A 20776-nucleotide genomic window follows, 5' to 3' on the forward strand; every position below is an offset into this window, starting at 1 on the left:
CTTTAAACAGTTTTGTAGAAACATAAGTTATATCCAAGCTTAAGTTGGTCAGCTAGTATGAGTAAACCCAACTCAGTCGCTCTTCGGCCATCACGACATGCCAAGTTTCTTTCATTTTCATGGGAGGAAAGCACTGTTTAACTGTTACAAGATATTTCATTTTACATTATTCAATTTTAGCTTTATTTTTGATGAGATGCGTTCAATACTCTTCCACCAAATTGACCATTATTCCGACGAAGCGGAATATATTCCGACATCTTGAAAATATTTTTTTATGGTGTACGGGAGATAACTCCCATAGCAACAAACGCCTATTTTCCCGTTTTCCGCTAGAGGCGTTCATTTACGTACCTCTCACCTTAAGTGATAATGAATGCCATACCAAACTCCAAATTGTACACAAGAAACTAAAATTTAAAATAATACAAGACTAACAAAGGCCAGAGGTTACTGACTTGGGACAGCGGAGTTAAACATGTTTATGAGATCTCAACCCTCCCCCTATACCTCTAGCCAATATAGAAAAGTAAACGCATAACAATTCCCACATTGAAATTCAGTTCAAAAGAACCGAGTCTGATGTCAGAAGATGTAACCAAAGAAAATAAACAAAATGACTATAGTACATAAAAAAACAGACTACTGGCAGTTAACTGACATGCCAGCTCCAGACCTCAATTAAACTGATTGAAAGATTATGATTTCATCATATAAATATCAGGCACAATCCTTCCCGTTAGGGGTTAGTATTATACCATAATAACATATATGAGAAAAAAAAAACGTGTTATGCCAACAACTGGTTTTTGAATAAATGTGTTTAGTTCCGATGCAAAGACCCTATAAGTGAATCAATATTAACGCTAACATATGCAATCTTTAATGACCTGACAACAGTATCGTAGCTATATCCCTTGATGTCCTTATACATGTACCGACGATAAAATTTAGTAAATGTTTTGACTAGTTTGTGATATCGAAAACCCTGGTGTAATAATTTTTCAGTAATACATAAATTTCTCTCGTTAAAATCTAAAACACTGTTACATACATTTTTTGTACACAGGCGAATCGTACAAGTTGAGATATATAAACAACGTAAGATGGTGACAAGGGAACATCACCATCTAAAAATGGATAATTAACGATAGGAAATGAAAAATCATCTCTTTTATCATAAATTTTAGTATTAAGCTTTCCGTTAGTGATATAGATATCAAGATCGAGGAAAGGGCAGTGGTCATTGTTAGTATTAGCTTTATTTAAAGTAAGTTCAACAGGATAAATGTCTTTAGTATACATACTGAAGTCGTCATTATTAAAATATCATCCAAATATCTAAAAGTATTATTAAATGTGTTTATCTGATGTTGTTTCGTTGGGTCTTTGCTGATTTTTGTCATAAATTGTAACTCCTAGCATTTCGAAAACAGGTACGCAATAAGTGGTGCACAGTTAGTCCCCATTGGAATTCCGGTAACCTGACGATATACGGAATCACCAAAGCGAACAAAAATGTTATCTAGTAGAAATTCAAGGGCAGGTATAGTATCAAAGCATGTCCAATTGACATAGTTTTTTTGTTTATTGCTACTAAAAATGACCTAAAAGAGTTTGAACATATATATTCACATTCTGACTTTTTAAATGCCCATTTAATTAGGTGTGTGAATTATTTCTTAATGAGAATGTGAGGCAATGTGGTATATAGGGTAGAAAAATCAAAACTTTGAACGGATTCAAAATCACCAATATGAGCATGCAATTTATCAAGTATTTCCAACGAGTTCTTGACACTCCAAAAGTAATTAATTCCACTATTTTCGAAGGCCTTATTTGAAAAATTTATTATCAGGTTTTTCATTGTACCAAGTGTACTGGTAAGAAGAATAGACAATTTAGTATTGGAACAATGGCTTGAAGACGAAATAAATCTATATTTGTAAGGTGTCATGTGTAGCTTCGGAAGCAAATACATAGTTGGGACTTTCATTGTATTTGGTTCTGCTTGTAAAGCGGTAGCTAAAAGTTTATGTTTGTTACATATGTTGTTTTCTGAAAATGGAGTCAGTTGGAATGTTGGTGAATTGGTGATTTTTTTTTTCAAAACCTCAATGTAAAATTTACGTCAAACAATAATAATTTTATTAGCAGCTTTATCGGCCGGAACAAAAACAAATTCCTTGGCTAGTTCTTTTAGTTTATGTTTGATACGAGAAATAGGTTTATTGTGGTTATTGTTAATAGTAAAATGTTCTTTAAAATGTTGAATACGTATATCAACTATGTTCATTACTGAATTAAAAAAAGAGTCCAAAGATTTTTTGACAGCTTTTTCCCGTTGTATCCCTTTCAAACAGTAAGTACGGAGTGAGTCGTGGATGATCTTACGACACTCATTCCAATTAATAATTGACGGGGGACGATATTTAGGTCCTTCACTGAGGAATGATTTTAACTCTAGGTCTTGAACGATGTTAAGATCTCCTGTTATAAAATGGGAAATGGGTCCATAAATGTATTCGGAATTAATACAATTACATGAAGTAGGTGTATTTTCACTGATATTTACATCTTTACACAAAATATGTTAACTACTAATAATTGTAAATCAATTTTTCTTACTTTCTGGATTACCAGGGCTACTAGTACTGTTCAGTATTGAGGCAAGTTCTGGATACCTTTTTGTCCATAACTCATTTTGATATGGTACTCTCTGAAATTTTATATAAATAAATTGATATTGTAACATTTATAAGATCTTGTTAAACAATGTACCGAAAATGATAACAATGATGTTTACAATACGTGTTTCTATAAACACTTCAATCTGAAAAAAAATAATCCTTCGTCGTGCAAAGAATTGGGAAACATTCAAATATAAACGTGAAGTAAAAGGTGTTCGGTTTTAAAGCAGTGCTTAAAATAAATATAATTTTACGTTGCCATAGTTAAACAAGTTAGACCAAAACAGATGATAGCTATGTGAATTTCCCATTACTTTACTGTACGATATTATTACAAACGCAAATGTGAATCCAGACATTCGATATAGGCATTCAAAAGGAGCCATTAACTACATGGTAATATTTAAGACATAATTTCTTTACTTCTACGCTGTTACACTTAAAAAACTTTAAAAATATGGTTCCTATCCCAATAAAGCAAAGTTGACATTAGTTGGATTATATTATTATCTTTAGTGCCCATAAGTCATTAAGCTCCTTGAGTATTCCAGTATTCATACACATTCGCTTTCACCTATGCCAGTAAGCCTGTTGAAACGATTTTTACGCAATATGGAATTTTATAAGACTGGCAAACAAGTGAGAAGTTTAGCTAGCTATAAAACCAGGTTCAATCCACGTTTTTCTACGTAAGAAAATGTTTCTGTAAAGTCAGTTATATGACAGTTCTTATCCATTCGTTTGATGTGTTTAAGCTTTTGATTTTACTATTTCCGTTTTGAATTTTCCTCGGAGTTCAGTATTTTTGTGATTCTACTTTTTATCATGACTTGCTCTGGTCTCTGGAGCAATTTATCGAACCCCTTTGCCTACACATTGGAAGCGTTTAATTTCTACTTACATGTACATTAACAATTAGTCAGGTAATGATATTAACGATAATGGTGGTACAAAATGTACAATCTCAAAAGTTACCTTGAGCAATACCAATAAGGTACGTCGTGTATGTCCTCCTCCAAATTTCCCTCTGGAATCAAACTGCATAGAATACTTGGAAGCATTATAGAATATGTTTGACCTGACTATAGTGTCTCGTCCTCCTCCGATGTTACAGTGAACGTCATTCTAATATATATAATATATATATCAAAATAATAATTAACGCAATGCATCACATGAGAAATTGTATGTAAGAAAATATTCCTTTGCTATGTACGAACACGGTTTATATATAAATGTCCCCTTTTCGCATAAAAATATCACATAATTATTGAAAAAAAAAAATGGGACAGCTATAGTTACTGAACGACTGAGATAGATAATATGATCATGGACCAGAAAGTTGAAAATTAATACTTTTCCGATGGAAAATTGATTTATTAATATTACATAGATTTTGTTTTAAATGTTTATCAATACAAAAAAAAACATACATTATCATTCTCCTTACTGCTTTATCAATAATTCCAGGTCCAAAGGATATATGAACTATAATTATTCACTAAAACTCTTTTACTTCTTAAAAATTCAGTTCTTGAGCTCAAAACTTAAATTGTTTTTACTTCTTGACTGTATGTATGAAAATGTCTAAAATATCGTCCATTTCTTCTTTATCTTTTTTGCATCAATACTGACATATTTATGTATCAAATATCAGGATATAACAATGGATTATTTGAAATGACACTTCTTATTTGCATTAAACATAAACATATCAAACACCTTTATGAGGTTGTGGATGAGGGTCTACAACATATAGAAAAGGAGGTAAAAATATAAATAGAGAAATAGAGAATAAAGAATATAATACAAAAATATTAATTAAGAATGGGGAAAAATGGCGTACAAAAATAAAGATTACAGACATGAAGGACCCTCATGTATACCCTCCCTTATACATTTTGTATAACCAAACCCTTTTATTTTTCTTGCTTACTTTTGCAATATTGATGAATAATACTTGCATTAACAAAAACATTGTGTTCAATATGTACTCCAGATAACTGGTCATCCAACATTATCCCTCGGGTGTCAGCGCCAGGTATTGTACTTTTTGTACCATGGATGTAATTGGACCTTATCTGGTTTCCTCTCTGCATCAGATACAAATAAAGGGATTATTCCATTTAGCATACATGAAATAAAGGCCACGGCGATGTATGTTATTAACAGTGGTTACGTTTCGTATGTCGTAATTATTAACTCTCATCAGTACTGATCCATGCAAGTATTTTTTTAGATTCATTATATACAATAACATTTATGTACTATATTGGTTTACATTCTCCATCTGAAGGCTTTTGTATAGCTGACTATGCATTATGAGTTTTACTCATTGTTGAAGGCCGTACGGTGTACTGTTATTGTTAATGTCTATGTCACGGTGGTATTTAGTTGGTGATAATCTCATTGGCAATCAAACCACATCTTCTTATATTTAAAACTTACTATTCGCAAATAATAAGAAATTAACCCACCATTCGTTAATACATGAATATGCTGTCACCTCATATACAAGCTGTGGACCACGCAAAACATTGTTACCAAATCGAAAATGCTGACTTTTATTTTGAAATTGAATACATGAGTTTGCAAGTCACGAAATATTCACTATAACGACCCGTTCCCTACAAGTTTACATGTATTTTTTTTTCATTAACTATCCAAGTGTGTCAATGTTGACAGACCTATGCAGAAAGAAATACAGTGTACGTATACAAATACTTTCATATCAACTTAGGGCACGACATCTATGGCGTTGTCAGTTAATTTTAGATTAATGAGTTTTACTGTCCCTCTGGTATCTTTCAGTCCTCTTCTTCTTTAAAGAAACAATGAAAGTACTAACCCATGTCCATTCCCGGCCTGCCATAAAAGCACCACAATCACTGGCTGTAGTACACATCTTAAAGAGGTGGTTATATTCAAACGTATGGTCATTTCCCTGAAATATCGAAACAAGCAAAATATCCTTTTAACTTTTTTTTCAAAAACGTGAACTATCTTTCATGCCGCATCCATATTGATGAGTATAGAATAAAGGCACATGCAGTTAGTTGTCTCTACTTTGGTTTAAACTACGTGTATGTTCGCTAAATCATTGTAAGTAAAAAGTAAAATAACAAAATAACGAACTGCAAGGGAAATTTAAAACGGAAAGTGTCGATATCGCAGATGTTGCTAATTTGTTATCATATTTAAATTTCATAATTGTTCTTTTCAAGAAATTTGTATAATTATACGTCAGACAATTGTTATTGCTACTGACCACGGTATATGCATTGAATGCATGGTAAAGAGATATATTTTCTCAACCTTTAATTTGAACGAGAGATACAAACTCTTCAGCACACACACAAAGACACACAATGCACTGTTATAATACGTATACGTACCGCCCAGTGAATTCCTGTGTAGGATCCTGTGTCAAAAGTATTATGATGAATATGTATACCAACTCCTCTAAGGTTGATACCGTCACTTCCGACATAACCGACTCTTCCAAACTTCGATATGACATTATTTGAGATCACATGACCTGATGGTGTCAATGTTTTGCGAATTCCACCTTTCAAAAATCCAGAAATATATATAAGTTTGATTTACTGCTATTCTGGACTTTATGAAATTGTTACCAAAATATTGTATTCTTATAAAATCTGAAATTCTTAAGGGGGTACTAAACACTTCGACTAAAATAGATTTAGCCCATTTAATTTTTATTATTTCTTTTTACAAAATATGAACTTTGACCTGTTCACAAAAATATAAAATATAAAATTTTCAAGAATTTCGAACCTCATAATTAATGATTTATTAGGTATATAGCAGTTTAACAAACACTTTTTTGATCATTAAGAAGCTTGATTTCTCTTTACTGATAGAATCTGATTAAAATTTTCAGTTGGTTTTCAAAGAGTTAACTCCCTTATGACTTTTCTAACCTGATATATCGATCCCACCATCTGTGTTCTTAATCTCACATCGGTCAATCTTTACTTGTTTTCCATCAGCTACTATACCATATGAGCCTGTAATTATATGTAAAACGAGTAATGAAATTATACATTAAACAAGTTTTACTCTGACTAAAAATGCAACTTATCTGTCATTCCACAATGCGACCGTTTAACTCTCAAAATTGAAATCAAAATGCCATAGCCATTTTTGGAAGATAACCTTACCTCATTTAAGTTTTTAAATGTTAATGATTGGATTTATAAAAAAAACCACTTATGTCATAATTTTAAATAAATAACTAACCCTGCAAATGTATGTACATTCCCTTGTACAATATTTACCTAAGTTTTGAATCTTTAATTCAGAAAACACTACAGTTTCAACCCTTTTCGCTTCTATTCCGTGTTTTCGACAGGCTTCAACCGTAAATCCTTTTAATAGTATGTTTGATGAATAGTCGCTTATTCTGCAAAACAAACAACAACACAGATCTATAAGTTTAAGATCTACAAGTTCAACGATTGACGAAAACAGACTTAATACCCCAGTCCCACTAGGCCACGATCGCACTACGATCTGTGAAAAAAATGAAAATTTTGATGATCGTAGTACGATCGTGTAGATCGCAGTAAGGTCGTATCACGGTCGTGGTGAGGTCTTCGAGATCGTGATGAGCGTGGCCAACTTTGAACATGTTCAAAACAATCGTGGTGCGGTCGTGGCCAAATTAGGTCGTATTAGAAGAGTAGTGAGAGCGCACTAAGATCGTAGTAAGATCGCAAAGGTCGCTGTACCATCGTAGTGAGAGCGTAGCGAAAGCGTGATTCTATTTGGAGAAACTGAGCTACGATCTCATTGCGACGTTATTACGACCTCACTGCGACCCAACTACGCTTCCACTACGACTATACCACGCTGTTTGCGACCATAGTACGATTCTAGCACGCCCTTGCCGTCCTCACCACGCTCTTCTTACGACCTGACTACGTTCATACTACGACCATTATTCGTTGTCATTTTCCCATAAAATATATTAATTCTCTCCAGGTTTTGTTTGTCTATATGTAAGCCAAGGCTCCGTGTTGAAGGCCGTATCTTGGCCTATAATTGTTACTTTTAAAAATTGTTACTTGGATTGAGAGTTGTCTCATTGGCACTCATACCACATATTCCTATATCTATTGACACATCTGTTTCATATCTAAAATATCGTCATTTCAGCTTTATGGACCAGCAATAGATTGTAATTCAGGTCGGATTGATCGGTCCGACATCTCTACTTGATCAAGATTCGTTACTATCAGAGCTCTATCTGCCTTTACATCACCCCTAACACCACGACCACGTGTTCTAGTAGATTTTGGTGGCTTGATTGTATTTTTTTTCTCGAGAAATCTACATATTAATTAGAAATAGAACTGAAGGCATGATACTGTATTGATATGGAACACGATGTTGATGTTATTGCTGAGAGCGTAGTAAGATCGCGGTTTGAGCGTAGTGTAATCGTGGTAAGAACGTGCTATAATCGCAGTAGAAGCGTGGTAAGATCGTGTTGCAATCGGATAACTCGTGGTATGGTCGTAGTGAGAACGTGACGAGCGTAGAAAGATCTTGATAAGCGTAGTAAGGTCGCAGAATAAGCGCGGTGAGAACGTATCATAATCGTAGCGAGATCGTTGTAGAAGTTCAAGCGTAATGAGGACGTAGTAGCATCGTGAAAGCAACGAAAATTTACATTTTCATGCCGCTCATACCGCGACCTCACCACGATCTGAATTTAATTTAGATCACGGTGAGCGTGGTGCGATCGTGGTCTAGTGAGACTGGGGCTTAAGACTGTCACAGCAGCAGGTTTTTGTACGATTTATACTGCATTTTTTTACTAATGAATAAAAGTAAGGGGTAAATTTCAATAAGACAGCAACGATACAGAGAGAGGACCAAATATATCTTAGATACATATAACATGAGTTTTTTTTGTATAACAAAAATGAAAATACTTGGATTAAGACAACTGAGATTAGTGCCGTAGAAGGTTAACATGAATGGAAGCTGTAATTACACAAATGAAGGTTATTATGGTACAATATTAATATATAAGAAGATGTGGTGTAATTGACAATGATACAACTTTCAACCAAAGTTTAAATGAATTGGATGTAGTAGTTTAAGCATTTAAAAGCAACAAGGAGAAAAGTCCATACCGAATAGTCGGTTATTAAAGGCCATGACATTATGAAACAATGCATTCGGGGAAAACATACAGCCTAATAATTTATAACTGAACAATTTACTAAAACCAAATTGGTAATAATGAACCAACGACACCAACTGAGCAAGAGGCACCTAACTTGGGACAGGCACATAAGGAATGTGGCGAGGTGAACATGTTTGTGATAGCTCAATCCGCCATCGAACAACGGAAAGTGGTGTTAACGCACAACATACGAACAAACTATAAAAGTCAACAAATCAATATACATGTAAAACTTTTACTGAAAACCTTAGATATTCTGTCGGTGTTCTGCGTTTATAATAGATATAGTAATACCACATTATCTCTATTTTGTTCAGTTTGTCTAGCTTTTTGATTAATCAATTTTGTTATAGAAGAATTCTTATTACTTTATAGGCTTGATATATGTTAAGTCAGTACAAGAATTCTAATGATAGCATTGCCACAACATAAAAGTAAAAGTCGCATTATACTTAATAATTTACAAGTCTTTATGGTACGGTGAAAGTGTTTAAACAAATGGCCGATGATTTCTTTACATAATAAACGTAAAACACCTTTTATTTTCCCTTCTGGACTATTTTATAGTTATTACTTACTTGATACATGTATTAATTATTGATGTCTGTATGACGTCACCAAACACATACTTAGAATTTTTGTATGGCCATACGTATAGTATCTGGTTTATCTTATCCACAAAAAATTCACCCTATACAAAGAATGAAATACAATCATACAGAATTAATTGTTGAATCCGTGTTATTAAATAGCACGAGAAATCAGATTTGTTTATTTTTCCACGATCTAAAGGTATTACCTACAATATTACCTAGGGTTTTTATTACCCACATTTAAAATTCATGCAACTTTTTTTTACATTTTCTCTTTCTCTAGTTGTAAAATTATCTTCCTTCTTCGACTAAAGATTTTCTAGCGAAATGTACTATAATTGTAAGGGACGACATCAAAAGGTCAATGAAGGATAAAAAACTTAATTCGCATAGTTTTTTCACTGACCCCCCCCCCCCCCCTCTTAACTTAATTTGGGAAAAATTGGTTGACCAATAGGGATATAATGTAAAATCGATTTTAGATGAACAAAACTTGCAGCAATGTTGACCCCCACCCCCAAACTATTTGATTTAAGTTTTTTTTTATCCTACATCGATTTTTTGATGTCGTCCCTAAGTTGTAAGAATTTGATTGCAAGTTGAAAAACCCAGTAATTTTCAGACAGGAATGTGTTTTTTTTTTCTCCAAACTTGTAATGATATACAATTTATTCTTCAATATATAACGTAGTTTCCACTTCATGTACTTTTGACTCCGAAAAGTATTTTTAAACCAAATTAATTTTAAAAGCCAATTCAGTATATTGGGACGAACAAGCAATCATGAATAGTTTTAATGCTTGCATTGACAGACTGTACAGTATATATGTTCATATCAAACCATTCAACGCCCTCTTACGAAAGAGCTGGTATATAAGGACTGCCCAAAGTTTATTCAATCTTTAATCTATCTAATGTATGCGCTGAGTTTTTAACCAGATCTTTTACAAGCAAACATGTAGTATATTGGCATCTTATAAAAAAATCAAGAATATGTCCATAGTACACGGATGCCCCAATTGCACTATCACTGTCTATGTTAAATGGACCGTGAATCTGTGTTAAAATTAGTAAGATCATATTATAAGGAACGTGTGTAATAAGTTTTAAGTTGATAGGACTTCAACTTCATATAAAACTGCCTTGACCAAAAACTTTAACCAAAAACTATTACCTGAATCGACACAAAAAAAAACCAAACGAACGGACACACAGACCAGAAAACATAATGCCCATAAATGGGACATAAACAAACAGTACCAGGTCTTTGATAACTGTAATGTCTATTTAATATACACACATCGTTGTAGTATCGGAGCAATTTTAGCTTAATTTATAAGGTGTTTTGTATTTTGATGTCTCTTGGTTGCTGTTCCTTTGACGCATGCCCAACATCTTGTTTTTAGCATTGACGTAACTTATTTACTTGCATGCATTTTGATTACTGAATGCTTTAAGTTATGAACAGATAGTCATGGTAAAACAAATATATTTGATTTTCGTTAATTTTTTGTACTAATATTAGGTCGTTAGTTTCCTCGTTTGAACTGTAAATACATTATCATTTCGGGGCCTTTTATAGCTGACTATGCGGTATGGGCTTTGATCATTGTTGAAGGCCGTACGGTGACCTATAATTGTTAAGTTATGTGACATATGGTCTCTTGTGGAGAGTTGCCTCATTGGCCATCATACCACATCTTCTTTTTTATTCATACTTACAGGTGAATCAAGTTCATATAATACGTTTAGAAATCTAAAGTGTCCTCCTTGTTTGTGATAACCACCATCGGTAGGATTCGCATGATTATAATATCCTAAAAATTAAAACAATAATATACACTTCTAGAAATTTTACTTCCTGGCTATTAGTTTTTTTTTTTTTTTTGGCTTATTAAAGGCACTAGTTCGACCTTCAACAATGAGAAAAAATACAGTTTATTGTTTCCAAAATAGTTTGAACGCCTAAAATATACAGATCATGAGAAGCTACGTGTATGAACTTTGACTCCGTAGATGGGCGTTTTTCAATAAAAGCGTTCCTTTCAGACCTAAAAAAAATGAAAAATCAACTAGTCTAAAAATTATTATCAAGAGTTATTTTGAATACCTCTATTATAGACCTGTTTGTAAACAAAAAGTGCAATCTTAAATACTCTTTAAAATGATATTATTTTCATAATTTGTGTACTGTTTCGTAGGGGACTTTTGTCCCCTACGAAACTGCTTCTAAACACACATATTTTTGCAATTTTAAATGTTTCCTATAGACATTCCAGTTTGTTTACTTTATATACTAGAAAAATCTCATTTTTTTCTGAATTGGAGAACCATTTTTTATCGATAAAGATTATACAGTACTTCACATATAAAGGTACAACTCATGTTACGTAGTGGACATTTTGATGGGTTTCGTAGTTGACAAAACCGTTTCGTAGTGGACAAAAAGTTTCGTAGTTGACATCAATCCTATTCTGTGTTAATAAAAACATAATAAAAATTACATGAAACTAACCTTTGTTATTTGCTTTGCACGAATATAATTGAAAAAGAGTAAAAAAAGACTGCATGGTAGTGGTAGTGTCCACTACGAAACGTTTTTCTCCCAATCTTGTTTCGTAGGGGACCGTTTCGTAGGGGACGTATTCACATGTTTTATTTTTTTCTCACAACCCAAATATTGCAATAGTAACAAGACTGACTGTATTCATCAAAGCGTTATTAAGCTGTACACTGATATTTTTTTCATAATTTTTAAACCAGTTACTGAAGGAGATTTGACCCGTTTCGTAGTGGACATTTACAAAAATACGGTATCACTCTGGTCCATTTGATGTGCTCAATTTTTCTTACCAACAGTTTAATTGCCGTTATAAAAGCATCACTTCTTTTGTAAGACCCTAATGTTTATCTCTCTTGCAAACAAAAAATTACATTGATTTTATAAAACTGTCTATAAGCAAGTTTTAATGACTTCGTTTCGTAGTGGACATTGTGTTAGGAACACACCTTCTAAAATAAAAAATCCTATGTTAAAAGCTGTTTATTAAAATATGTTGGCTCTAAACATACTTTTGAATTATTAAAGAACTTATATTAAGTAAAATTAATATTTATTTCTACATTTTTTTACGATATTTGAGAGTATGAATGTTGAACAGGCGGTCTAGGGACATACCATTTTGGTTGTTTTGGACCATTCAGGAATCAATATCTTATCAATCCCTCTAAAAAATAAACTGTTTCTTTGCTTAAAAATGTTAAATCTAATTCAATGTACTGACTGCACAAAAAATTACTTGCAAAGATCAAACACATTTTTGTTAAAGTGGCTGGGACAAGAAAGTACGTTTTTATTGAAAAACGCCCAGATACGAAATGGACATTTCTGTTGGTGTTATTTGCTAGCGTTGTGTGTACACGATATTAACAACCATTGGCTAATTTGACTAAATTGAGAAGACATCTTTGAATAAACATATATCCATACCTTTTCTTATTCCATACATAACTTTGTCCGAAACTACGACAGATTTCTTTTCCGCGTCCAGCTCTGTAACTTTGTAACTTCTATCAGCCCAACCCCAATACCTGTAAAACAAATATGTGTATTCATTTTTTGCAACAAAACATAGTCTTAATGTGCCCTTAATCTGTACAACATAAAAAGACTAACTTGCATAATAATAACTTAAAATTATGATTGTTATCTCTGAAATAAGCATGCAATTGGAATGAATATGACGATTTTGAATAGAAAAACACAGAGTATAATATTTGATAATCATATACATGTATAAATCATTTAAGATTAACTTATGTCACGTTATGGATGAATATAAGTAGCGTTCTAATGTAGTTAGTTCTATACTTTGTTAGCCAGTTTAAGTTGCAGACAGTTGAAGGGTCTTACTATATTTGAGACATCAACCCAACGACACAAATAGGACAAGCTCCAAATTATCGCCAGTCACGTAAGGCTGTTGATTATAACTAACGTTTGCCTAATGCAATGTGCGTATTTTTTTAGTTCCCAGTTTTCCGTTCCGTTATTTGTAAGCTATGGAGTTTGTTTTTAGATTCTTTTTCTCATTGCGGTAAATAAAAGTTGAAAATACCATTAAAAATTATAATATCATTTGATTTGCATGCGAACAATTTGAATAATCTAAATTAAGTACGGTCTTTGGACTAAGCTTACATGTTAAACACGTGTGAGTATTAGTATCACAAGGGGCTGAACGGAATAGCCAAGCCATGTATTACCTTTAGAATACATGTAATCTTTGTTTTTTCCTTTCAATTTGAGTATCTATTAAATTGCGTCCTTTCCCACCCTTTTCATATTCTTCTTTTTTTTTCAATTAAAAAAATGAAAGATTATTTTAAGAACTTTTAAAGGGGATCATCTTTTTGATAAATATCTAAGTACATGAACATGCACGATTGTTAAATGCCTCTTACCAGAATCCGTGAGCCCATATATCTGTCTCGTTCTTCCATGTCTTTGGTCTGTCAGACACGTATGTGAACGATTTACCATCTCCGCCTGGAGTGTCAATGTTGATATAACCCTAAAGCATAAACATGTTTGATGAAAATACTGTGTCATAGAAAACATCAAGTATTGTCCATTCATTACAAAAAAGCACGACACAATGTCAATCAGAAACGCTAAAAAGTTCTAGCAACGGTCCTTAAAACTTTAGGCAAAAAATCTGAAGCAAGACGACACCAACCACAAATTGGGAATGAGCATAGGTGCTCTTGCAAAGCACGTATTAATCACGCACATTTTAGATGATTTTCACATTGTATGTCCAAAAATTATCAAAACAGCAAGATAACGTTAATCATTATCCGTGATTTTGATTCTTATTTAATGAACATTTTCTTGTGTTCACTTAATTTGCAATTGATCTGAGACTAATTTTTTTCAAAAGGAGAATACAATATTGAAACGAGCTGAAGTCAGCGAGATAAGTCATATCACATTGTGCTCCGCAAAAAGAAACAAAACTAACTCAAACTGTTCATTTATTCGCATACATACATTTCCCCCTTATAGCAACAAACAAACAAACAAACAAACAAACAAACAAACAAAGGAGAATACAGTATTCAGACGAGCTTAACTCAGCGAGATAAATCATACGTCATTGTGCTGAGCGAAAACAGACAAAAAAAAAACAAAAAAGAAAAAACAACCCAGAAACAGAAAACACATCAAATACACCAATCTAACTTAAAGCCAAAACAAACTCAAAACATGAAATAGTTATTACCTCCATGAAGTCAATCATAGAAATATAAAGAACTAATATTATACCTCGTTAGGATATCTTGCCAGCCTGCCCGGTTTATCGTTCTCAAACATCTCAAAAAATGACGTTCGTCTAAAGTAATACCCAAAAGTTGATATTTTTCCCAGATCAGTAATACCGAAATCAGGTAAGTAAACTTGAAGCACCTGTAATTAAGGTAAATAATGTAGACTATTTTACGTTGTAGGAGATCCCTAATTTACATGTCCATCGTTTCTGGTGTCGTATCATCACAACCAAACTATCGACATATATATAGGGCTTACAAATGACGCTTTCTTTATAATTGGATCAATGTTGAAAAGTAAATGTGCATGTTTCCCTTTACCATGCATTTTAATGTATACAAAGATATCAATTGCCTTCACCAATGATAAATGAAGATCGATGCACATTAATAAATTATAGTATGCCACATGCAAATCGCGGCACAACTTGAAATAGTGTATATATATGCCCTATGAAGATATTGGAATATTTAGAAATAGTATGCCACATGCAGATCGTGGTACAATTAGAAACAGTTAGCCTATACAGATCGAATAACATTTAGAAATAGTATATATATATGCCCTATGCAAATAGCGGACCATTGAGAAATAGTATGCCCTATGCAGATAGCGGACCATTTAGAAATAGTATGCTCTATGCAGATAGCGGACCATTTAGAAATTGTATGCCCTATGTAGATAGCGAGACAATAAGAAATAGTATGCCATATGAAGATCGAGGCACAATTAGAAATAAAATGTCAAATTAAAAACCAATTGAAGGTCTTTCCATCTCGATAATAAGAATAAAATTTAAAAAACGATGTTAGAAAATGTCACTCCGTGTTGATGTAATGTGGTAAATCAAACTGATATAAAAAAATATAAGATTTATGGGTTTATGCAGTAGACTTTAAAAATGTTTTATAATGAACCAGGAAGAATTTTTAGCAATGGTCAAAATCTAGAACGTCAAGTTGACCTTTGACCTTGACCTCAATTTTGAGGTCATAGATCAGTGATCTCAAATCAAAAGACCCCAGGTCAATCACTTGTATGGTTGTGGAGAAATACTGATTTCAAATACATTAGGGGAGAAAACTCATAATAGGGTTAACCAAAACTCTTCCAATTAAATAGGTTAAAGTTGCGCCTTATTATAAACAGCTATTTGGCAAAAACATAATTTATAACATGACCTTGACCTTTGACCTTGACCTCAATTTCCTTCAAATGGACCAAGGACTTCATATTAAAAGATTGTAGACCTCTACGACTTATAACGTATGAATTGATCCAACATATCGCCTATCTTAAATTTTCAAAGGGAAATACCTCCCATAAGATGTCTTTCGATTACTCCAGTCGAAATAAACCAAATCATTCTTAAGAGTAGACAAACAATTTGGTGAAAACAGTTTGTTAACATCTTTTACGGTTTTAGAGATACAGCGATAACAAGAAAAAGGGGAAGCAGGGAGATTAATCCTATAAGAATAAGTGTTCGGTCACACAGGGTGAGTTTTGAAACCCCCATTACTGTATAACATCATTGGTCAAAAATCCATTCGATATGTTGTACGACAAAAAACCATCTCAGACAGCAGAAGAAAAAACAATAATCAGAAGAAAAACATAAGGTCTTTCCACGAAAAGTCAAAGTGAAATTAGTAAAACGTTCTTACGTTTGGTTTTGCTACATCTTGTAGGTTTACAGAATCAGTTACTGGTTTGAATGCATACCAAGGTATTCTTACTCCACCAGTCTGAAATATAAATGATTAAATGGCACCTCGCCTTACAGTATTTCCGGTTATATTCCGATGATAATAGGTTCATAGCTTAAGATGAACTTTTCCAATAACCATTATAATGAGAAAGATATAATAATTCATTTAACAGTATACAACTGTTAAGTAAAATTGACATCACATCATACATCATTTAAATCATATAAAAGTTTGCATTAAGGGTTCCTGTATCATACTAGGTTTACATACTTTCCCACTCGTGTAGTAAAGGCCACCGTTTATTAAATAGAAAGAAAGGTTTTGTAGATCTTTAAAGTAATCAGAAAAAAAAGAAAAAAAGGCCGTTACTGGAAAATTATATTATATGTGAATGTAAAAGGCGTACTTACAATGCGTACGTTGTCGGCTTTGTATGCTCTGATAGTAAGTCTTCTTTTTCCGGTATTTGTGATAACCAATGTCGACTTCAAGTCAAAATAGCAAGTATCGCCACATGTTCCGCACATTAATTCTATTACAATATCTGCGAAAATTATCAACGCATATTTTTATTTGCATATTAAACATCATTTAATAAAAACCAACATTAAGAAATGTATAGTATTACTTGAAATTTGAAAAAAAGAAAAGAAAAGAAAAAAGCGCATGCAATACGTGTACACATTGTAAATATATACTTTTTATAGTATACCATTCGTACCCGTTCTCAATAGAGTCTTATTTAAGGTATATTCATAGTATACCGCCATCTTGGATTGTACTATCACAGTATATGTTCAGTCTAATTACTTGCACAAATCTGAAAATTTGTAGACAGGTGTGCAATTTTCTTGGTAAGATTGTTTATTTGTGTGAAGTCAGCTTGCTGATTTATTGAATTAATCGAAATATTCAAACAACTACCCAACATTTGTGTTTTAGAATCATTTTTTTTTTCAACTAAGCCATTGAAGGGGAAACAACTCTTTTAGTAGAAAATTTATACTGGACTGATAGGGATTTTTTTATATTTACTTGTAGCAAGAAAACAAGTTCGATGACACCATTTTTTCTTAATATTTTTTAAAACATATTATAAAACCTATCTTCTCAAAAAAAAAAACAATTTCAAAATTCTATCTCATAATTTTTTTTTTAAGTATAAGAAAATTCTTTCTTGGGAAATACCTGAAATGGTTTGCAAATCAGATACAGGTATATGAAAATAAAATTGGGAGCAGAAATGGGGAAAGTTTCAATTAAGAGACAACAACGCGACCAAAGAGCATATATATCTCAACCCTCTCCCTATACCTCTAGCCATTGTAGAAAAACACTTATTCACAATAATACGCAGGTTAAATTCAGTTCAAAGATATATACGTTGTAGGTTGAATAGAAATGAACGTTAATTTTGGGAAAAAATGAAAAAAGCCCTTGTACCCGTTTCAAAGTTAATTAAATTTATCCAGACATTGGTCCGTTAAAATAAGATGCCAAATGGTTTGTTTGAAAATATGCATGATTTTACAGTAACAGTCTTCACATATCTTGCTAATGTTGTACGGGGCAAGTTGAATATGAGAATACATGTCTTTATCGAATGTTACCCAAAACCCAATTTCAGATATACTTCTTAGTAACTATAACTTTCTTAACCGTTACCTGGGCTATGTGTGATTGAATGTCTCTTAAATACTTACTTTTATCTCTGTTGTCGGCGCTGTTTATATGCCCGAGAGCACGTGGAATAGTTTTAAGTGGATATCGTTCACTGAAACTACAAAATATCAAAAATAAAATACTAGTTGTAGTAACAATTGATAGTTCAAGTACGGTTGTTTAAAGTCTTTGTCTACCGTACTTAAATGTATGTGTAAAGGTCCAAATATTTGTGTAATACTTTACTGAAAACCTTTTACACATACATGCAAGATCTATATCGACTAGACAAAGTATCTTCTGTTCGATGAATTTTTATAATTTTCAAATAATAGTAGTGCAATAACTGGTCACAAATAGTCTAGTAATGCAATAGCTGGTCACACATACTAGTAGTGCAATAGCTGTTCACAAATACTAGTAGTGCAATAGCTGGTCACAAATACTAGTAGTGCAATAGCTGGTCACAAATAGTTTATATTACGTTGAATTGATTAACGGTTTTTTGCCTACGTGAAAAGTAAAATAACAGAAACTGAACTTCGAGTGAAATTCAAACAGAAAAATCTCTAATCAAATGACAAAAACAAAATCTCAAACACATCAAACTAAATATAAATCATATTCCTGACTTGCCACAGGCATTTTATTTATGTAGACAATGGTGGATAAAACCTAGTGTAAAAGCTAGCCAAATCGCTAGCTAAACCTCTAACTTGTATGTCAGTCGTATCAAATTCCATTATATTGACAAAAATATGTTTTTCTTATAATTAACGAGTACAAATAAACGGTATATATTACATTTAATTTATATTTATTTATAGGGATTGGGAAACAAGTGTTGCTTCTAATGTTAATCCCTTTCCACTTTGTGGGTGCGAGTGTGGCGTTGTAGCGGCATTAGCAGGTTCTTATTCGAAAATCTACAAGGGTGTCTTTAGCGTGCAAGATATGTGGCTCGCTCTTAACACGGGTCAGCCATTTATCGCTCCCTTCCGACGGACTATCACCGTTTCCTCAAGACCATACTTGCAATGCAAATTATATCAAGGGACTGCCGAAAATTCAGTCCCTAAAATGTTCATCCACGAACGGGAATCGATTGTGTTAGTAGTCTGATGCACTAACCACACTAAGCCACGGCTCTAATTATATACATTATATACTGTAGGTACAGACAATACAGTCATATTATTGAGTTTTGCTGACGAGAACACTCCGCTGCCTGCAACAGGAAAAGAGGGTAAAATTGGATAGAGCGGGAAACAAATTTAGCCTTGTAAAAGTAACAATTTCCCCGAAAGATGTGTCGCCAGGACTTGATAAAGCGTCGTTTCCTCTCTACATAGGGATTCAGATTCGATCCCCTATTATTATCGTTTATCAAGTTCGTCGTCACCATTAAAACCAAGGATGTAATACGCTTTCCAATGATACAATATCTATAAAATTTTATATAAAGTGAATGTAAGGAATAAGGACACTGGTACCAGATAGGATCAATGAATTTTGGTTAGGGGTGCACAAACTTCATTTTTTAAGGTAAAATTAGCGAAAATTTAATATTCTTTATAAAACTTAGGACAATCGTTGCTTTGCAAAATGTAAGGAGGCGCACGTCCACAACGCTCCGGCTAGATACGCATTATACAAAAGGATCAACCCATATAGAATTGTCGTGCTTACTATTAACTTTGATAACTATTTACTATTGAAGATACAATTTTTCACTATAATAATACAAAAATATTAAAAAAATTATGTGACCGATTGTTCACCCTTAGCATGACTGTGTTAATGACTACGTGTTAACATGAGCAAAACAAAGCAATCAATCATAAAAATGTATTTTTCTTACCCTGTGTATCTGTCTGATCCACATGGACTGACGTAAATATGCACAAAATAAACCCACGCTTGTGAATAATGAGCAGTGAACGTGGCGACAATTAATATAAACGCAGAAATATTCCAATTCATGTTTTGTTTTAAAGCTTATACTTGCAGACAAAGACGATACGCGTGTGCTTGTTTAGGATATTGTTTTCATACTATTAAAGATAACAAAATGCTTACGCTAAGCCGTGGAGTACAATTAAGGTTACAAGAGCGCAATTATTCGTAATGCATTTTCCATAGGGTACCACTAGTGCTCCGGATTTTTTTTTCGAAGACTACACAAACTAAGGAAAAATGGGTAGCAGTTCCTGTTACAAGAAATGCCAGTGTTGCATTACAACCAAAAAAATATATAGGGTCATGCGACTCAAATTGACTTCAAATGCAGTTGAAAAAGATCGTCTACTTTTTTCGCTTAATGAAAAAGGCACATTTTTAATGGCTCCGACGTGCAGAAATGGAAGATATTTTCTATTATACTTCAAAAAATGTGAATACGATTTTCGGCAATTTTTAAACCTAATTGGATAAGCTTTCGATTAAATTAAATTCTAATACTGTATCAACCAATCATAAGTCGTATAGGATTCTATTCTGAGTGCCATGGGGTAAAAAAAAACTTTCCGGTAAAATGTAAACAAATAATTGCGCTCTTGTATCCTATT

At 33.0% G+C, this 20776-nt stretch overlaps 1 protein-coding gene across 1 annotated transcript in view; it reads right to left on the reverse strand.

Annotated features, from left to right (window-relative positions):
- LOC143075247 (uncharacterized) overlaps positions 1 to 20237 on the reverse strand; it is a 31220-nt gene extending 10983 nt beyond the window's left edge. Inside the window, exons 1-16 of the mRNA XM_076250609.1 lie at positions 20071 to 20237; positions 18251 to 18327; positions 16958 to 17091; positions 16503 to 16583; positions 14833 to 14973; positions 13968 to 14077; positions 12994 to 13094; positions 11226 to 11320; positions 9489 to 9601; positions 6992 to 7116; positions 6635 to 6721; positions 6086 to 6258; positions 5539 to 5634; positions 4655 to 4783; positions 3666 to 3815; positions 2629 to 2719 (exon numbers count right to left, since the gene is read on the reverse strand). Coding sequence (XP_076106724.1) covers positions 2629 to 2719; positions 3666 to 3815; positions 4655 to 4783; positions 5539 to 5634; positions 6086 to 6258; positions 6635 to 6721; positions 6992 to 7116; positions 9489 to 9601; positions 11226 to 11320; positions 12994 to 13094; positions 13968 to 14077; positions 14833 to 14973; positions 16503 to 16583; positions 16958 to 17091; positions 18251 to 18327; positions 20071 to 20192 — 1825 coding nt within the window. The 5' untranslated portion in view covers positions 20193 to 20237. The remainder of the gene's footprint in view (positions 1 to 2628; positions 2720 to 3665; positions 3816 to 4654; positions 4784 to 5538; positions 5635 to 6085; positions 6259 to 6634; positions 6722 to 6991; positions 7117 to 9488; positions 9602 to 11225; positions 11321 to 12993; positions 13095 to 13967; positions 14078 to 14832; positions 14974 to 16502; positions 16584 to 16957; positions 17092 to 18250; positions 18328 to 20070) is intronic.
- Between the last annotated feature and the right edge of the window lie 539 nt (positions 20238 to 20776).

This window comes from Mytilus galloprovincialis, chromosome 5 (genome assembly GCF_965363235.1).
Source record: "Mytilus galloprovincialis chromosome 5, xbMytGall1.hap1.1, whole genome shotgun sequence".
Lineage (NCBI taxonomy): Eukaryota > Metazoa > Mollusca > Bivalvia > Mytilida > Mytilidae > Mytilus > Mytilus galloprovincialis.